At 41.2% G+C, this 17267-nt stretch overlaps 1 protein-coding gene across 1 annotated transcript; it reads right to left on the bottom strand.

Moving 5' to 3' along the window:
• Window positions 1-307: 307 nt before the first annotated feature.
• Window positions 308-14366, bottom strand: MCM6 (minichromosome maintenance complex component 6). Its single transcript, XM_030487881.2, has 17 exons — window positions 14175-14366; window positions 13284-13430; window positions 12612-12722; window positions 11877-12126; window positions 11016-11181; window positions 10784-10929; window positions 9733-9883; window positions 8938-9079; window positions 7806-7947; window positions 7555-7662; window positions 6808-6963; window positions 5602-5730; window positions 4366-4527; window positions 3382-3517; window positions 2956-3123; window positions 1918-2057; window positions 308-1294 (listed from the first exon to the last, which is right to left on the bottom strand). Exons 1-17 carry the CDS (start codon window positions 14282-14284, stop codon window positions 1181-1183), a joined length of 2478 nt encoding a protein of 825 aa, XP_030343741.1. The 5' UTR covers window positions 14285-14366; the 3' UTR covers window positions 308-1180.
• Window positions 14367-17267: the final 2901 nt, after the last annotated feature.

Genomic DNA, 17267 nt, shown 5'->3' with positions numbered 1-17267 from the left:
AGTTAGTGAGATAGTGCCCAGTGGTGGGATAGTGTTGTTGGTAATAAATATTTATGATTCTTTCCATTCCTTAAATATAACTGTTATCCTTAATGATATGCTTAGTTAGAACAAGGCCTATCTCTCCAAAGCTGGGAGAGACTAACAGGAAAAAGACAACTGTCTTACGAATCAGCTTCATTTCTGGACCTGCTTCAGAAAGTTATTTCACACTATTTATACTTAAACCATATAGCTTTGGTATCTTTCATGCTATTAGAAAATGTGGCTTAGGTGCTGGTATCAGGCTAAGAAAAATATTCAGGTATTTTTAATTCTTAATAGATTATTAATCTCATAGCATACAGCAAATAGAGGACAACAGAAATTTAAGTAAAAATTTCTTATGGAAAAATCTACAAACAAGTTTACAAATACAGTCTTAAAAATCCCTCACAAATGATGGCAGTTTTCAGTTCACTTACAAGTCAAGACATTCATCAAGATGGGGGTTTCTGACCTCCTGACTTTAAGCCTTGCTTTGGGCTTGGCTATTTTCAATTTTCTATTTTACGTATGCAACATGAACATGCACATCTTTAGTCCATCTAAAAAGAAAGAGAAGCAATCAGAGTTTCTCATTATCCATTAATGGAAGGTAAAAATCTTCATAAAAACCAGCATCTGTTACCCAAGAGATTTAACCTTTCTGAAGACATTAAACATTTAGATCGCTATTTTTTCAGCCTCAAAGCATAGGCATAGAAAACAGCAATCCCACACGTGAGTGACAACAAATCCACCCCCAGACATCTCCAGACATTTAACAATCTTTTATTTATGTCAATAAGAAAAAAGAGTAAAAAAGTATAGCATAGAAATTCTAAGTACAATAGAAGGACAATGCAAAATTCCTCTTGCTTAAAACAGAAGCATCTGCATGATTCTCCTCTGTATCTGGATGATGGCACTGAAACCCAGAACTAGTAACAAAATTAATATATGCGTAATTTCTTTAAAAACTTTCCAGGTATGCTCAATGTCAATGAGAAATCATGTATTACTAACTGCACACTGGCACATTCCACAGTAAAGCATTCATACGAATTGAGGATGTTAGCTATAGTATAGCAACCCTTGAAAGAAAAGAATGCATTTTCCAACAAGTAACCAGGCAGCTCTGCAATCCAGTTCTCAGCCCTTAGTCTTCCAGCAGGTAGTTTGGGTTGACAACCAGGTATGGATCTTCATCAAAAGTCTCCTCTTCTCTGGATCCTCTCAGGCCTGACTGGGACAGTTCTATCAGAATATGGTCCTGCAACAGACAAAAATTTGTATTCAAATGGAACAGAAAGATTTGTTTGTGCTTTATGAAAGGCATCTCCTTTTTATACTGGTAGCAGCTCTTGTTGATAAATTATTTAACCCTTTTAATTGTGAACTCCCTCTTTAACAGGTTCCTAATCTTAACAATTACATTCAGTGGAAAACTCTTACATGTTGTATGCTTTCTGGGAACACCTCAATCGAAGTGGTTTTGTGTCTTTAAAAGTGAGAAGTATTTTATATTTTCATATTTTGTCCTCCAAACTGCCCTAGTGCCCTCATGACTTAGTTATCCATTGAATAAACTGAATTTTTTTATTGCTGTATCCTAATGTATAGCTAACATTACAGAAATACAGAAAAATATCACTTCCACTTCTATAAGGACATAATATGGTGGTTTGAATTTTTACTTGTACATATCTCTAACTTCTTTCACTGTTTTCTCTATTTTAACAGGTTTTAAACAAATAAGGTATTTATACTGCATCAGTCAACAACATGAAAGCACAAAACATATTTCTTGAATTAGGAATGTATTCTGTTAGAAATGAATCACTGCACCATGTAAGTTAAAACCTTTTTTCACTATCCACACATCTCTATACATACATAATGCGTAAGTCGGTGAATGATTCTCTCGATGATCTTCTTTTTATTTATTAGTTCTTCTTCAGATTCTATTTCAGATTCAATTTCCTTTAGATACCAATTAATAAGTTCACTCTTCTTTAATGATGAATCATCTTCTTCTGCAAAGATAATAATTTGCATAAACATAGCAGCAGCAAGATAGGATTCAAAGTGTAAGAGAAAAGCATTTATATGTTAACATTTACAATGCTGAAAAGAGAAACATGCTTTTTAAGATGTTCAAGAAACATCAGACTTTCTTCTGTTTGTACAGGATGCTGTTGTATTATGGTTTAATTGGAGATATTAATCTAGACTGAGAATTGAAGCTTTCAGTTCTATGCATCCAAGTAGCTTACAAATCAACTGAGCAGCCTAGCTACTACATCAGCTTCAAGAAAAAGCAGTCGTAGGGTCTCATACCAGTTTCCTCCAAGTGAGGGCAAAATAAAATCACTATCACACAATGCTGAAGAAGTCATCCTTCTACATGTACTCAGCATTTTGAACATGTACTGTAGTCTCCACACCCTTCCAAAACTTTGTAGCATTGGTATATAATATGAGACAACTGCTGCATTTCATTACAGCCTCATTGCAAGAGAAATATTTCATCTTCTCAAGAAATGAAGCGGCTATTTGGCACATTGCAGCTATTTGGTTAAGTATATATTTTAGGCTGTGGCTGCTGGCACACATTAAAGGTCTTGCTACAATTTTCACTGCTGCTGACTCATCTAGCTAGGTTAAATCAGTAAATGCTACAATCCCTTTCCTGGATCTGCTCTGTTGACATGCTACTTGACTTCCTGGGTTTCAACAAAAGACTAAATTACCAGAGCTAGAAGTTTTATCTGTATCATCAGATGTAGTTTAGCCACATGTGTACAGGTTCACACCTGACCTAACAAGTTTGGTCTCAGCAGGAGTGAAAATCCCAAGTGCAACAGCAGAGATGTAGTAACAGTTGCTCCCTGAACTCAGGGTCTGCCATGTTTTTAACAAAAAGACACTTGCCTTCCTCTGCTTTCCTGAGGTGCAGCACCAGCAGATTAGAAATTCGTTGATACTCAGTGAAGCCCAGTCTAAGAGAAGCTTTGGGTGCAGCACCCTTGTTCATGTCCTCAGAATGGCCGTTGATCCCATTCACTACACCGTTGACCCCAGCTGGAGCTTCTGCCTCACCTGTTTGGATACATGCTCAGGTTTAAATCCGTAACATCTTTTAACTGTTTAATACTCTGATCCACTGAAAAGTGTTGCATTGACCAACTAGGTGAGTGGACCCACAAGGAGGCTGAAGAAGGGAGTTAAAAGTAGGAGTCAAGAGTCCTTAGATGAGAAACGGGTGAGAAACTGAAGAGAAGCATATACTCAAAAAAGGTAAGCTGTAAAGGCTGGAAGTACCTTCCCCTTTGAAAAAATTCTCTATGAGTAGTTTACCATTGACTCCATCTTGCTCCTCTTGATCCTCCATTTGCTGTTCATCATCTTGGTCCAAATTGATGTCAGGAGTCTCAACTCTAATGATGGACTTGTTTAAAAGCCTGAAAGCTTCCTTCACATGTTTTGGGTGAACCTGGGTAAGATTTGAAAAAAACCCTATGTATTAAACAGGCATGGTGGCTAAGAGCTAGTGTTTAAAGCTTTTTATCCCCCCCGATAGCTACAGAAACTCACCTCTGACAAAGGGTTTTTTTACCTATCTCACCTGCTTAATCCTAAGAAGCAAAAGACTCTACAAGTCAAATTATATCCTACTACAAGTCCTTGAGTTCACACAAGGTTATCGAGGGAATAAGCAGCCTGATGAACCTGTCAGGATTTAGTGATCATGTGGAGTTGATAAAATTTTTACTTAAGCCAAGAACATTTTGAAGAAAGGTCAGTGGAGCAAGAAACAGAAAAGAAATGGGTCTGAACAGAAACAACATGGAAAAAAAGGAAAAAAAAAAAAAAGTAATTAATAAGACTCTCCTCCGGAATTTAAAAGCAAAACCTGGAAAAATCATCTCTAGCTGAGCCGTAAGCTAAAAGCCATCTATTTCTGTGTAAGCTAAATTTAACTAAAAAGAACCCAATGGGTGTCCTTCTTACACAACCAGTGAGCAAGTTTCTATCACTGCATGTGTCACATAGCCCCTATTTGTCATGATTTGACAGGTAACGGGCTGAGACTGCTGATACAACTGTAATGCAAAAAGTTCTCAGTTTGGACCAGCTGATCTGCGTTTTACAAGACATACCTTAAAAACAGTATTGCTGGCATACAAATTCAGACTATGACAACATCACAAGCGAAAACATGATCCAAGCTCTCCTCTTCACCCGCAGGATTTGAATATGTACATTACATAGCCAAACAGCACAGCCAGAGCTCCCACAACATTTATATAAACACTTAAACTTTCCTGGAAAACCTGGTACCTCATCACAGCAGTGCATACGGGCCATAGCTTCAGACAGCCGAATCATGCTTTCCAGTTGTCGCACTGTGATTCTCCAGGATGACTTTGTAACTCCAGAGCCATCACGCTGCCGTAGTCGTTTATACTGCTCCACTATAAAGTCCTCGGATTCCTTAGATATCTTTGTGACATCAGACAGCATGACAGTTTGCCATGTTAAAAGTATTATTCTTCTTGCATTAGATTAGCAGTCCCCAGACTCTTTTGTACTAGCTATTGCTTTTCTCCAAAATATTCTATGCTACACATATTACAGATAAATATAATGACAATCATATTATGTTAAAATTATATTGTAATAATTATTATAGCAACAATGATATTACAGTAAGTACATTGAAACACTAATTATTTCACAGCAGATTTTTGATATTTTCTATTTTGCTGTTCCACTGACTTGCTTCTAGGCATAATTCATGTCTGTGTCTACTGGATTGTTCCATGTTTGTCTACCTCTCGTTCTGCATGCAAATGTACACACAAGCATACACTCCATATACTAACACTTACTACAGCTTTGTGTACATACTTTCTAGCCTGAATCTACCTGCACACATACAGATCCAGCTGGAAAACAAACTCCTCGCCACATGGAAATGAAATGGGAGTTTTCAAAACTCCGTAAGGGAGGGTGTCCTCTCCTTCCATTTGAGAGGAACTATATTAGAAGAACTTCTGAAAAACATAACGCACAGCCCCTCCAAGCTGCTATTTGGATAGACCACAGAAATTTGTGCTTAGACTAGTTTCCCATGTTCTGTATTTTACCACAACGAAAGCAAAGAAATATTGAGGAACAATACCCTTTTAAGATAAAGACATTAAGCAATACATCAATGAAATACAAAAATCTCTGCAGCAGCTGTGTTGAATAACCCATGCCCTTGAGGTAGGAGAAAGCTATGAAACAAGCCCTCGATTGTTCAGAGGTTAAGAACTGCCACCAAATAGTTAAGACTACTGATTGAAACAGTCTCAGTTAGGCTGGCTGGGTTTCTGGAGTTACAAAAAACCCCAAAAGTACATAGCTCCAGAATTATGTTATGTTTCTAGATAATAACTATGTTTATGGCTCTTTTCTTGAGAACACTACACTAAGTGTCTTTGAATTTGCCAGTAAAAAAACATGCTACACAGGGACTGTTCCTTTGGATCTCCCTCATACAGAACAACTTACACAGGAAAATAGAATTACCTTTGGTTTAAACTGTCTTGCAAACAGCAGATACCTTCTGATATCATCTAATGAATAGACGCGATCAACAGATTCTTCTACTCTGGAATGCAGATCCACTATGCGTCTGGCAATGGCGTAATCTGTAACCTGGGATATTATTGCTCTGTCAGACCACTTTCACAACATCAGCCAAATATCAAAACAGCAGCCATATTCTTCCTTCCCATTCCCCTCCCTCACTTGCAATCGTCATGGCAGAGTTAGTCTTCCCAGAAGCCAGACTCTCTGCCAGAAGATGCAGGAGAACGCCAGAGAGGTTTTTAATAGAAGGAAACATAGCAGAGAAAGGACAAAAGACAGTTACAGAATTTATAACCTCTTGAAACTCCCCTGGGTTACAAGTTAGCCATAGAACACGCAGAAAGCAGCACTTTGCAGCGTGGGAACTGTTTTCTTCTTTTTCAGCCTACTCTGCCTCTTTCATCAGTCCCTTCTTAGTTAGATAATCACTGAGCAAAACGGTGGAGAGAATAGTGCTGAACCAACATTAACCTTGCTATATCTCATGCGTTCCTAAGGCAAATGCCACATAGACAGGTGGCAGCAGCCTTAGCATTACTGATCAGCAATTTGTAAAAATGACTAACGGTGTTAAATTTGCAGATCAAATCACTACAAACTGAAAAGGCAGTATCCTTGTGTTCAACAGAGCATGTTCAAATTTGTACTGCCAGCTTTTAACTTTGCACACAGAGAAGAAAAGCAGAAGCAAGAAACTTGCATGAGATCAGCTTCACTTAAAATTGCAGATGGCACCAAGATGGTCAGAGGGCAGGAGCACATGATGTATGAGGAGAGGCTGAAAAAACTGGATCTGTTCAGCTTGAAAAGAAAGCAACAGCCTCATTGGTGAGTATAGATGTGATGGAGCCAGATTGTTCTTAGAATTACAGATTGACAAGAGGCAACTGACACAAACTGAACCATGAGCAATTCTGATGAAATATAAAAGTTATTATTTTTTAAATTATTTTTTAAAGTTGTCAAACATTGCAGTAGGACCCTAGAGAGACTGCAGAATCCTCATCCTTGGAGATACTCAAAACTCACCAGGTCAAAGTCTTGGCAACCTGTTCTCAATGATCTGCTTCGAGCGTGAGGTTAGACTAGAAACCTCCAGAGGTATTTTCTGACATAAATTATCTGACAGTTTCTTAAAATTACCTCATTACATTCATCGACAAGAATGAAGAAGAGATCAAAACGAGACATGATGGGAGCTGACAGGTTTATATTCTGTTTCAGTGACTTGGATCTGTCATAGTGCCCGCCAACTGGGTTTGCTGCAGCCAAAATGGAGGTCCTGGCATTCAAGGTAGCCTGGCAATGAAAAATATGTATTAAAAGAGAAGAACAGAATGTCTGTGACTACTTACTAAATCAGCTCATTACAATTTGAATGGTCAGCATAACACCTTTTAGATAATGTTTCAATGGAGGTATTACAGCAATCACTCCACAGAAGAACCCAAATTCTTCTAACCAGCTCTTTCTAACCAGGTCTTGGCCCCAAGAAACAGTTTGATGTATCAATATTTTAACACTGTCACACTCTTGCCAACAATACTGAAACAAGCTCTTAAAATTGCTTCTCACAACACTAAATTTCTAACAGTGCAAATACACACTTCTACAAACATGCACAAATCTATATCCTCTTTCAGGGTTACTTCAAGGTTAGGATTTTCTCATTTTGTTTCCTGTCTTCTACTACATTTCTCTTCCCTTTCAGTAACATTTCTGATCTTTTGGGGGGTATGTGACACAAAAACTTTGCAGGCAAGTGATCACTGTCCTGCCACAATGAAGGCAGCTGAAATGAAAATCTGACAGATGATGCTAGATCAGTACCTGTAACAAACAGTTCACTGATCATACAGACTAGACAATCCAAGGAATAGCGCAAACTACCTTCACTCCTGCTTTAGTAATGGATATAGTCTGCTGCTCCATTGCTTCATGAATGGCTACTTGGTCCCGCACTTCCATTTTGTCAAATTCATCAATGCAACAAACCCCCTGCAGTGGAAGAATAAAAAATAGTAGGTCACCCAAATTCAATCACTTTGGGGGGAAAAAAAGCATCTTTAAGACAATTTGGCAGTCTTTGTCATTAATCAAAACCACTCCAGGGACACAGGTACCCTAGTCCCCGGACTCACATTATCCGCCAGCATCAGTGCTCCAGCTTCAATGACAAATTCATGAGATTCTTCATCTTTCACAACGGCCGCTGTCAGACCAGCAGCACTGGAGGCTTTTCCACTGGTGTATACAGCACGAGGACTGAACTCATCCACATGCCTATGGAGAGAAATAATAGCGAGGAACAAACTTAAAGTCCAATTAAAACTTGCACAAACAAGACAACTGTAATACAGAGCTGCTTTCGATCTCTCAGGCCATGACTTGTTCCTTCCTTCAGGAAGCAATTAATATGTAGGTAGGCACTCTCACCTTTGATGATGTTTGAGCAAGCCTCGGAAACTAACCCTTATCTAACTGCAGTCTCTCACTGCAGTCTCTCACTCTGTTATTCACCTGTGGTTACACCAGCAGGAAAAATAATCCAGACCTTTTCCCACAAGTTTTCTGCTGACTTCACAAGCTAACACAGCTCCTTAAGGACAAGGGAAAAAACAGCACAAGGGAATAAATGGCCTCATAGCAAGAAGCAGCGAGACTGACCACAGGCAGCCTAAGGCAACTTTTATGGTGCCTCTAGATTTCTGAATTGCAGTGTATGCTGCAAGGACCTCTGCATCGTTCTCCATGAAGCTGAAGTAAATGAACAGTGTGACAAAATAAAACCATATTGAATAGAATTTCCAATTAAAAAGCATTATAAGATGTAGCATAAACCATATTTGTTTCATAATTATTTTTCAGAGCTAACGGTTGCCTATTTGTCCAAAGTGTTGAAACCTATCAATTTTGACTAAGCTAAAAATGGGGGGAGAATCATTATTTCATCTGCCTTTGATATTTATTTTAGATGTGAAATAAATTCTGTACTGTAATATACAATGTCATTTGAAAAAATGTAGAAATTAATACTTTCATAAGTACCTAAAAAAAAAAAAGTCTTAATTCATTCTTTCCAATTATCACAGGGACTTGAGTTTGCTTCAGCCCTGTTCAAATACTTCAACCACATCCAAACAATTCCTGGAAAATATTCTTAAATGTTTTACTTCCCTTTCCTCTGCTTAACATGGAAAGGGCACAGTACACATTTATAGCTCTAGTCACTCTGGACAATGTTTAAATACTCTGTTTTAATGAGATGCTTACTTCAGAAATTGACTCTTGGCTGTACTTGGATCACCAACCACACACACATTGATGTCCCCACGCAATGAAGTGCCTTCTGAAGTGGTCTTAGGAACTCCTCCAAAAAGCATCAGCAGGACCCCACGTTTCACTTCATCATTACCTGCCCCAGAACAGACAACTCAACTAAAAATCCAAAAGAACACACCACAGTCTTCCTATTTGAAAGAAACTTCACCTGACTAGAATTTTAGAGCATTTAGGCACATCTGCTCAGAATTTACCTATTTGCTAAACATCCTCTTATACACATTTACGTGCTTGATTTAGTTTCAGGGCAGAAAGACTCAGAAAGCAGCTGAATTCCTTTACGCTACAGAGGCTCAGAATATGAACCAAATTCAGCTGATCAAACTTCTCAGACATAATCAATGTAATCCCTCAAACAAGCTCTGAGCCAAAAAGAACTGCAAACACACACATGCATGTACAAGAGCATACAACTATTTGGAAGCCTTAAATCTTCTGAAAGAAGCCCATATAAAACAGAGCTCATATCCAACAGTCAGCTGTAGTGTTTGGTAGATCACCCAATAGCAAACCCAACCATTCTGACTAATCTTGAAGGCCTTAATGATTAACCATAGTGAGTACTCAGGAAATAGGTTCTCTTTTTCCAGCATAACCAGTGCTGGAGGGGAGAGTTAGTGGTAGTTGGCTCTCAAGTTTTCCCAAAATGGCAGTATACAGACAGCAAAGAGTTAGTATTTTCACAAGTGACATCTTCTCTCTCGGAGGCAACAACTGGACTCTTACCATGGATAGTGGGGAAGAGGCTGGTACACAGATTATGGTAAAGGTTCTTATCTTGGCTCATTTCGAAAACCTTTTCCCACTCTTTCACGGACATTTGATTTTTAATGCTTTCTGCAGTCTGCTCTTCATCTCGGAGCTCTTTTCCACCAAACTGAAAAAAGGAAACAAACAAAGTAGTAACTTGGTCACTACTGAATACAAGTACTGCAGACAGCAGGTTACAAAAACTTGCTCTGTAAGGTGAACGGGAGGAACACATTCAGAAAAGCTGACCTTAGGCTAAGGAAGCTCATTGCCTTATACCTTTAAAAACAAATAGACAATTTCCTAGGGGGCAAAATCAAAGGAGTGCAACTTCAGTTACTTTGAAGACCAAAAGGAGATGCTTGTCCACAGATTAAAAAGCAAGTAAACCAGTACGGGTTCCTCTGGCTAAAATTTGCCTTTGTAAGCATTCTTCAATAACTGGAACTTACAAAGTCTTCATTATTCTGGAATGAGGCAGGAAACCTTTATACTCAGAAAAAAACAGATGCTGATTTTATCATATGTGATGGTAAAGCTGCTAGCAGAATTGTAGATTAAAATATCATACCATGCTAAAACCCAGCCATAGTCAATATTACTTATTATGCTGTATTAACATCCCAAGAGGTTATGTGATAAACCAGAGGGAACAACAAGGATCGCTGTTTTCCCTATGACAAAATGAAACAATCCTCCAGGATTTCCTGGAGGAAAAGCAAATGCTGCAGAAATGGATGAAAGCTGAACACAAATAAATGGATCAGTTACCTCTTTAGAACTGATAGATTGATAACATTGGCAAATAATCACATCTAGTGTGAAAACTGCTATGAGCAATAAAGATAAATAAAAAAATCCTGCTGCATAAATCTAATCAGTATATAAAGACAGTCAAATGCACAGGAAGGTGATACACACGCAAATGTAGCTTTACCAATTCCCACTCCCTAATCTGAGGTAAAGCCATACAGAGCACAAACCATCAATACCTTTAAAATGTTTGGTTTTTTTTTCCCAGACTCACCCGTGGATTTGTTGGTGCAACGTAACAAGCTAGAAAGACTAGCTTATATGACAGCTCTCTGACTCCAAGGGCACGAAGTCCTCGGACACCTTCAGCTTCATAGCCCTCTGTCCCGCTCACCCGGGAGCTGGTTTCTGCGCGCACCCCTGTCATTACAGTGGGAGTCAAAACAGCAGTTCCCAGAACAAGTGGGAAGGACATCTCATCAAGGTCATGAGCAGTAGCAACAAACCTGGTGTTGAGAGCTGGGACACATCAGGCACGACAATCAGTGACCCCGTGAAGTCACATTTGTCACCTGCCTGAGCAGACTCCACTGCTTCTGCACGCAAGATCACTTCCACGCTGCGGGGAATGCTACCACGAGGCAGCTCGGCCTGTGTCTCCTGAATGCGAACCTGCGGAGGGAGAGAATATTAGGCACTTAGCAAATGTCGCCAAATTTGAAACTGTTTCAAAAGCTCAGCTGCTAACAAACACAGCCTTTGACTGCTGCCACCCACATCAACCATGAAATTTCTCCTACAATAAGACAAACAATAAAAAATCCCTTCACTAATCAGTATCTGAGGAGTCTTGGAGAAACTTAAGAGGATACACAAGGGGCCACAATGGCAATTCTGAGGGCTAGGAAAAGCAACTTGAAGAGTCCGGTTAATGTGATTGACACAAAATATTATTGCAGGATGTGAAGTGCTGAGGATTTGGTAGAGCAAATCAATCGGGAACAGTAAAACACTGCAGATATTAAAAGACACCTCTTTTCATACTCCTATGAAACAACTACACATGACGTACTTGCAACGTGAAACTAGCAGTGGCTCGAATATGTGGGTTTTCAGTGGCTTAGTTAGACAATAAACATCATACAACAAAACTGCTTTGATAATATTCGTAATTTCCCATGCTGAAACATAAGCCTTCCATAGAAAGAAACTATTTGCATAAAGTCCAGTGCTTTTTCTTGTCTTTTCTTGATACGGACAGAAACAGAATTAACTGTCTTCAACGTGCAGCAATACAAGCAACGCCTTCCAGCTACCACAGGAACATCATTTGTATTTGTCATCACCCCCCAACCTCACCACAGTACCTTTTGGAAATCAACAAATCTTGATTTGTTTGTGTCCAGCAGGAATCTCCTCCTATTGGCACAGACTGGGTTTCTGCAGATGTTTGGCTGCGTGTATTTAAATTGCTGTTCCACATCTTTAATCACTGTCTGGCAGTCGAGGCACATGAAGGTTCCACTTACAAGCTCAGGGTGGACTGGGTGGGTACGCACCACCTGTCCACTGATACGCATCAGCGAGCCGATTTTTGCTGAAGTTAGTTCTCGGATTCTGTTTAAAACAGAAATTCAAAAGGATTAAATTCTTGAGTTGGCATTTTTTAGGCCCAGGGTACCACCCAAGTACTAACATGCAACATAGTTTCATTCAGCCTGTGGCTAAAGAACAGTTTTAACAGACAGAAGCAGCAAAGTTACTAGCATATATTCTCATTTTATGATTATACATGAACTTTTGGATTAATACTAAAGGTCAGACCACTGCAAAAGTTACTTTACTAGTACTTCAACAGCAACATACTCTAAATCATACTTTAAATACAAGAAGTTACATCTGTTTGTGGAATACAACAAATATAAGTATCTGAGTATTTTTCATTTGTGAAACAATGTTTCAAAAGATAACCTGCACAAGATCAGGAAACTTCTGCATAATTGTATTGGTCAACTGTACTACTGAAACATTTTCAGTATGTTTTGACACTTCTTTTCCACTAGTAAAAATGCACAAGTTTTTGGAATTAGTGATCATCTTACTTGAGCCTGGTAGGCAGATCTTGGAATGCAACATAAAAATCCTTGTTTGAAGGAACATTTCCATGGTCTTTGGCAAAAGTTTTTACTGCTCGGCAGAGGTAAGGGTAAACCCTGAAATACAGAAAAGAAGTTCAAACTTTAAAGTTATCAAAAATGCCTTCTTTGCTTTAGACTACATCAAAGGCTTGTATTATACATTTCCAGGTTCTGGCTTTTACTGCCCTATTATTGTAGGAACACACAAAATCTAATCTAAATATGCTAAGTGTGCGATTACTGCATAATAATGCCATTTGCTTTACTGTCTGAAAACTGACTTTTTAAAGTCTCGTTTTATGACACTGTTATCCCTATATTAAGTAGATCCTCAAAATAAGCCACTGACTCACAAAATATTTTCAGAGCAAGAAGTTCTAGAGTTTATTCCATATTCCTGTATTGACCACCTACTTCTTCATCAGAATAAATGCAGTTGCCCAGTTAGCTAAGGGTTCCCAGAGAGAAATCCATTGAGAAATAAGTTCTGATCCAGTAAAGAGAAAATAAAATTCTTAAATGTGTTTTCAGGATACAGAAGCAGAGAAACCTTTCATTTTTTATATAACATGTAAAAGATGTTACAGGCCTGAGACCACAGCATTGCTAAGCTCTCAGGTAATCTGTACACCTTACCTGTAAAATTCCTCCTGAATAGTGGTAGAGAGCTGCTGATTGAACTGCTCCAAATCCACAAAGCTTACGACCAAAGTGTTCCGCTCTGGTCGAATCAGTTCTTCAGCATCACGCAAGTATTTGACCTCCCCATCGCTGTTCTGGAATCTGAAAGTGATTCAGGAAAACGTTTCACAGTTACACATCAGGCAGCAATCGAACGCAATCAAATACTTCTGAATTCAGGAGACAAGGCGAAGGAAAGGATCACACACACTGAGGAGTGTGCAGGAGAACGACGGCATCCCACAGTCCCTTGCAAACATCTTTCCAACAATACTTCTTCCGCCCCCTTGCTGCATCTGTTCTATCAACCGCCCGGCACAGACGCACCGGGTCTGCAGTTCGTACAGCAGGTTTGCCCCACAGAAACTTATTTATGGTTTAACAACGACTCTGCACCAGCAAACCGGGTTTGGTTTCCTCAAGGTGATGCTAACAGTTCCCTTGTTTGCTGCTGACAGGCCTCTTGGGAAGCAAAATGCGGGAAGTCAGATGTACTAAAGTGTCAACAACCCAGCCCTGAAAAGGATTTTCACCCTGGCTGTCACAAAACTTCGTTGCAAGGGGCCAAACGCACCTAACTAAGTGCCCGCAAAAAGCTCTCTGAGGAGGATTTTGCCAGCCAAGGGAGCACCGTGCTCCCCTCCTACACCCCTTGCAAGGCACACACCTCACGGCAGGGCAGTGCCTCAGAGGACGGGAGAGCTTTCCCGACTGAAACGGCGGATTGCGGTGACAGGCACTGACTGACAGGATTCACCCAAATGGCGGCTCCCTCTGCGCCGCTAGCGGCCCGCCGCCTCCTAGCGGCCCTGCCCGCTTCCGCCGGGCCCGGCCCATTCCACTTACTCCTCTAAGAAGTCCTGGAACAACTTCTGGCACTTCTCGGCCACCTCATCGCGGAGCTGCTGGTGCTGCTGCGCCGCGCCCGCGTTCCCCGCCGCCACCGCCAGGTCCATCCCGACCGCTGCTCAGACCCCGGCCCGGCCCCACCGCGGTTCGCGCCACAGCGCGCCGCACGCGCGCGGCCGCGCCGGCCAATCGGCGGCCGCCGTCCCGCAGAGCCCCGCCCCTACGGCCCAGCTCCCCCTTCCCTCACGGGCGTTTTCGCGCCAAAGGCGCGGGGCGCGCCGGGGCTGAGGGTGGGGTTTGTGCCCGGACTGGGCCGGCGGCGGGAGGCGGATCCGTGCCCGGAGAGGGAAAGGCTCAGCGGGTAAATGCCGGCGGGCCGCCCGGCAACGCGCCGGGAAGCGTCGGGTGGCCTGGGTACCAGCCCCGGCCGTCAGCACTCCGCTCCCAGCAGTGTCTTTGGCTTTCACTACCTGCCAGAGGGGCTGGTTGGTTGGCTTTGTCAATAAGCTTGTCGATGCAGTGGAGGACTTCGGCCTCCACAGGCAGAAAGACGTGTCCCATAAACATGTAGGTGTCTGCTGTGGTGGTCTCAGTGTAGTCTTTTAGCTGCAGTGAACTTGAGCAGGCCGCTGGTTTCCTGAAGAAGCAGGCCAGCTACAAAACTGCCAGTGCAGCCAGCACACTCCTGAGGAGGCTCAAAGCCATGGAAGCCCCTTAGCTGTGTGCAGGAGGTGTCTTGGGCAGCGTGCTACTGACAGAGACCCACTGGGTAGGCTACACCTGAGCTTCTGAAGGACTAGCCTCCAGTGAACAGGGTGTAATTTAAGCTGGGTGAGGGTCAGGCCCAAGTTTGGACACTTGGCTCATTGTTTGTAACAGGCTAATGGGTAGAATAGCATAAAGTAGCATATGCCAAGCGATGGCATGGCTGACAGCCATTACCGAACAGCAGCTGGTGGCACATGATGCCTGCCAGCAGGAACCATTTCAGTATCTATGAAAAATTGCTTAAAACTGCTCTGCCACCTGCGAAGTCATTAATCTCTGCCTAAACTGGGAACTTTGCTGTAATTAATGCAGCTAAGGTCTGACTTCTACTCAGTTCGGAAAGCCTTTAAAAAGTCCCAGCAGCACAACCTTCCTGCAGTAGCATTGTTTTGTATTACAATGCACTTGCCATATAGCGAACAGAGACTTGTTCTAATTGCACAATGGAAAGGCTGCCTGGCAATTTGGGTTTTTTTGGGGGTGTATCAAGATTCAGCTCTGCATGGTTCACTCACTTTTCACTGTGGTGGTTAGAGTAATGTTTCTGGCTAGATTAGTCTTATTTTAATGCAGACTGTTGTGCTTTGGAGCATAATTACAGCTTTTTGAGATTTTTGGTTGGTTGGTTGGTTTTTTTCTGTTTCAAGACAGCTAAGGGTTAAAGAGGTACAAAAGTAGAAGAAAAAGTGCCCAATGCTTGCATGCTCTTTTAAATCCAAAGAAAATAAGAAAATAGTTGAACTTGGTAATTTTTAAAAACTTCCAGTGAATAAATTCCATATAGAAAAAAGTCTGCCTCCACCCTGCATGCAAATAAGCATAACACCCGAACAAGGAATAGTGAATAAATAGTGTTTGGACAAGTTGTGGACTTTAGAGATGGCTGTCAAGAAAACATGCTATTTTTCCAGGCTCTCTCTTTTTGGCACACAGGAACATGCTCAAAGGGGAGCTGTGGCAGGTGCAGGGTGCATGGGGTGGAAGCTAGCAGTGGACTCCTGTGGCCTGGATGAAATCGTACCACCATGTGGGACATGCTGGAAACCCAGTATGAGGTGGAGTCCACAGCAGCCAAGCAGTGTGCCACAATGGATGTTGCTAATGCGTTCTCCTCCATCCCTTCATCAGCAGAGCGCAGGCCACAGTTTGCTTTTACCTGGAGGGGTGTCCAACGCACCAGGAATTGAATGGCCTTGGGTGGAAGCACGAAGTTCTCCTGCTTTTACAATTCCTTTCTCTTCCCCTGGCCCAGTGGGCAGGGAACGAGCAGCTGTGGTGCTAAACTGCCCACCCAGCTTAACCCCCAAGAGGTGCATGCAGCCAACCGGAGCCAGTCCTGCACTTCACTTCCAAAAAAACAGCCCAAGTCCTCCTTCTTCCTGCTGGGCAGATTCAGACAGCTCAGTGAACACAGATGGGTTTTCACAGTAAAATGCTGTAATTAAACTTCAGAAGCAGACTGCTTTAAGCAGATGACTCCCTTACCAATATCCCTTATAGTTCCTTAGTTTAAAAAACTGTACAACTGTAACTACCACTGTAGGTCATGAAAGAGAGAAAAAAAAAAACCCAAAACATTTTAACTGGTGGAGAAGCGGCAGCATGAACTCCCATGTAAAATGCTGAACTTCCTGCACGTTACTGGAAATACACAACTATACAGGTTTGATTTTTTCCAGAACTACCAAACCAGGGTCGCCACCTATCAGAGCAACATAAAGTTCTGAAATTACTATTTATTTGCAAGGTTTCAAAAAAAGTTCTAATAATGTGCAGCTCCCACTGAAGTATCCCATTAAGATTACACTGAAGACAAATGCATTTTGATTCATGATGATAATTATTTTCAGTTAGCTAAGAAGAACTGCATGAAAGGATTCTGCATACAAAGGAATTAGGGCCTCCATCCGAATTCTCATTCTTGTGCAGCTAGTGTGAATAAATCAAACAACATGAGCTCAAATAACCCTTGCATGGGGCATAAGCACAGTTGTTACAGGAACATATGCACAAAACTTGCTGCCAAATCTAGAGCAAGAAACAGGTTTTTTTGTTGGCATGAAATGTGAGTAATTTTGCTCTTTATTAGAAGGATGCGCTTCTGATGTGGGATACACTGCCAGTTCTATATGAATAAAGGTAATTAAATTAATTCCAGTTGGCTTGGCTGAATAAACAACTGTTCTGAAACTTCACTAGTAAGTCTGTGGTGATAAGACGTGTTTATAATCCACTTAGCTTTATAAAGTACAACTGGGTACACTGTAAGATTTTAAAGTTAATAATTTGGGGAAAATTCAATGGTAAATTAATTACATCAGA

This window comes from Strigops habroptila, chromosome 5 (genome assembly GCF_004027225.2).
Source record: "Strigops habroptila isolate Jane chromosome 5, bStrHab1.2.pri, whole genome shotgun sequence".
Classification (NCBI taxonomy): domain Eukaryota; kingdom Metazoa; phylum Chordata; class Aves; order Psittaciformes; family Psittacidae; genus Strigops; species Strigops habroptila.
This window is presented reverse-complemented; position numbering and strand designations above follow the sequence as displayed.

Coding starts and splice junctions, on each gene's coding strand:
- MCM6 (XM_030487881.2), bottom strand. CDS start 14,284: ATGGACCTGGCGGTGGCGGCGGGGAACGCGGGCGCGGCGCAGCAGCAC. Junction 13,431..14,174: donor TTCCAGGACTTCTTAGAGGA/GTAAGTGGAATG, acceptor AATCACTTTCAG/ATTCCAGAACAGCGATGGGG. Junction 7,948..8,937: donor GCCAAGAGTCAATTTCTGAA/GTAAGCATCTCA, acceptor TTCTCTCCATAG/GCATGTGGATGAGTTCAGTC.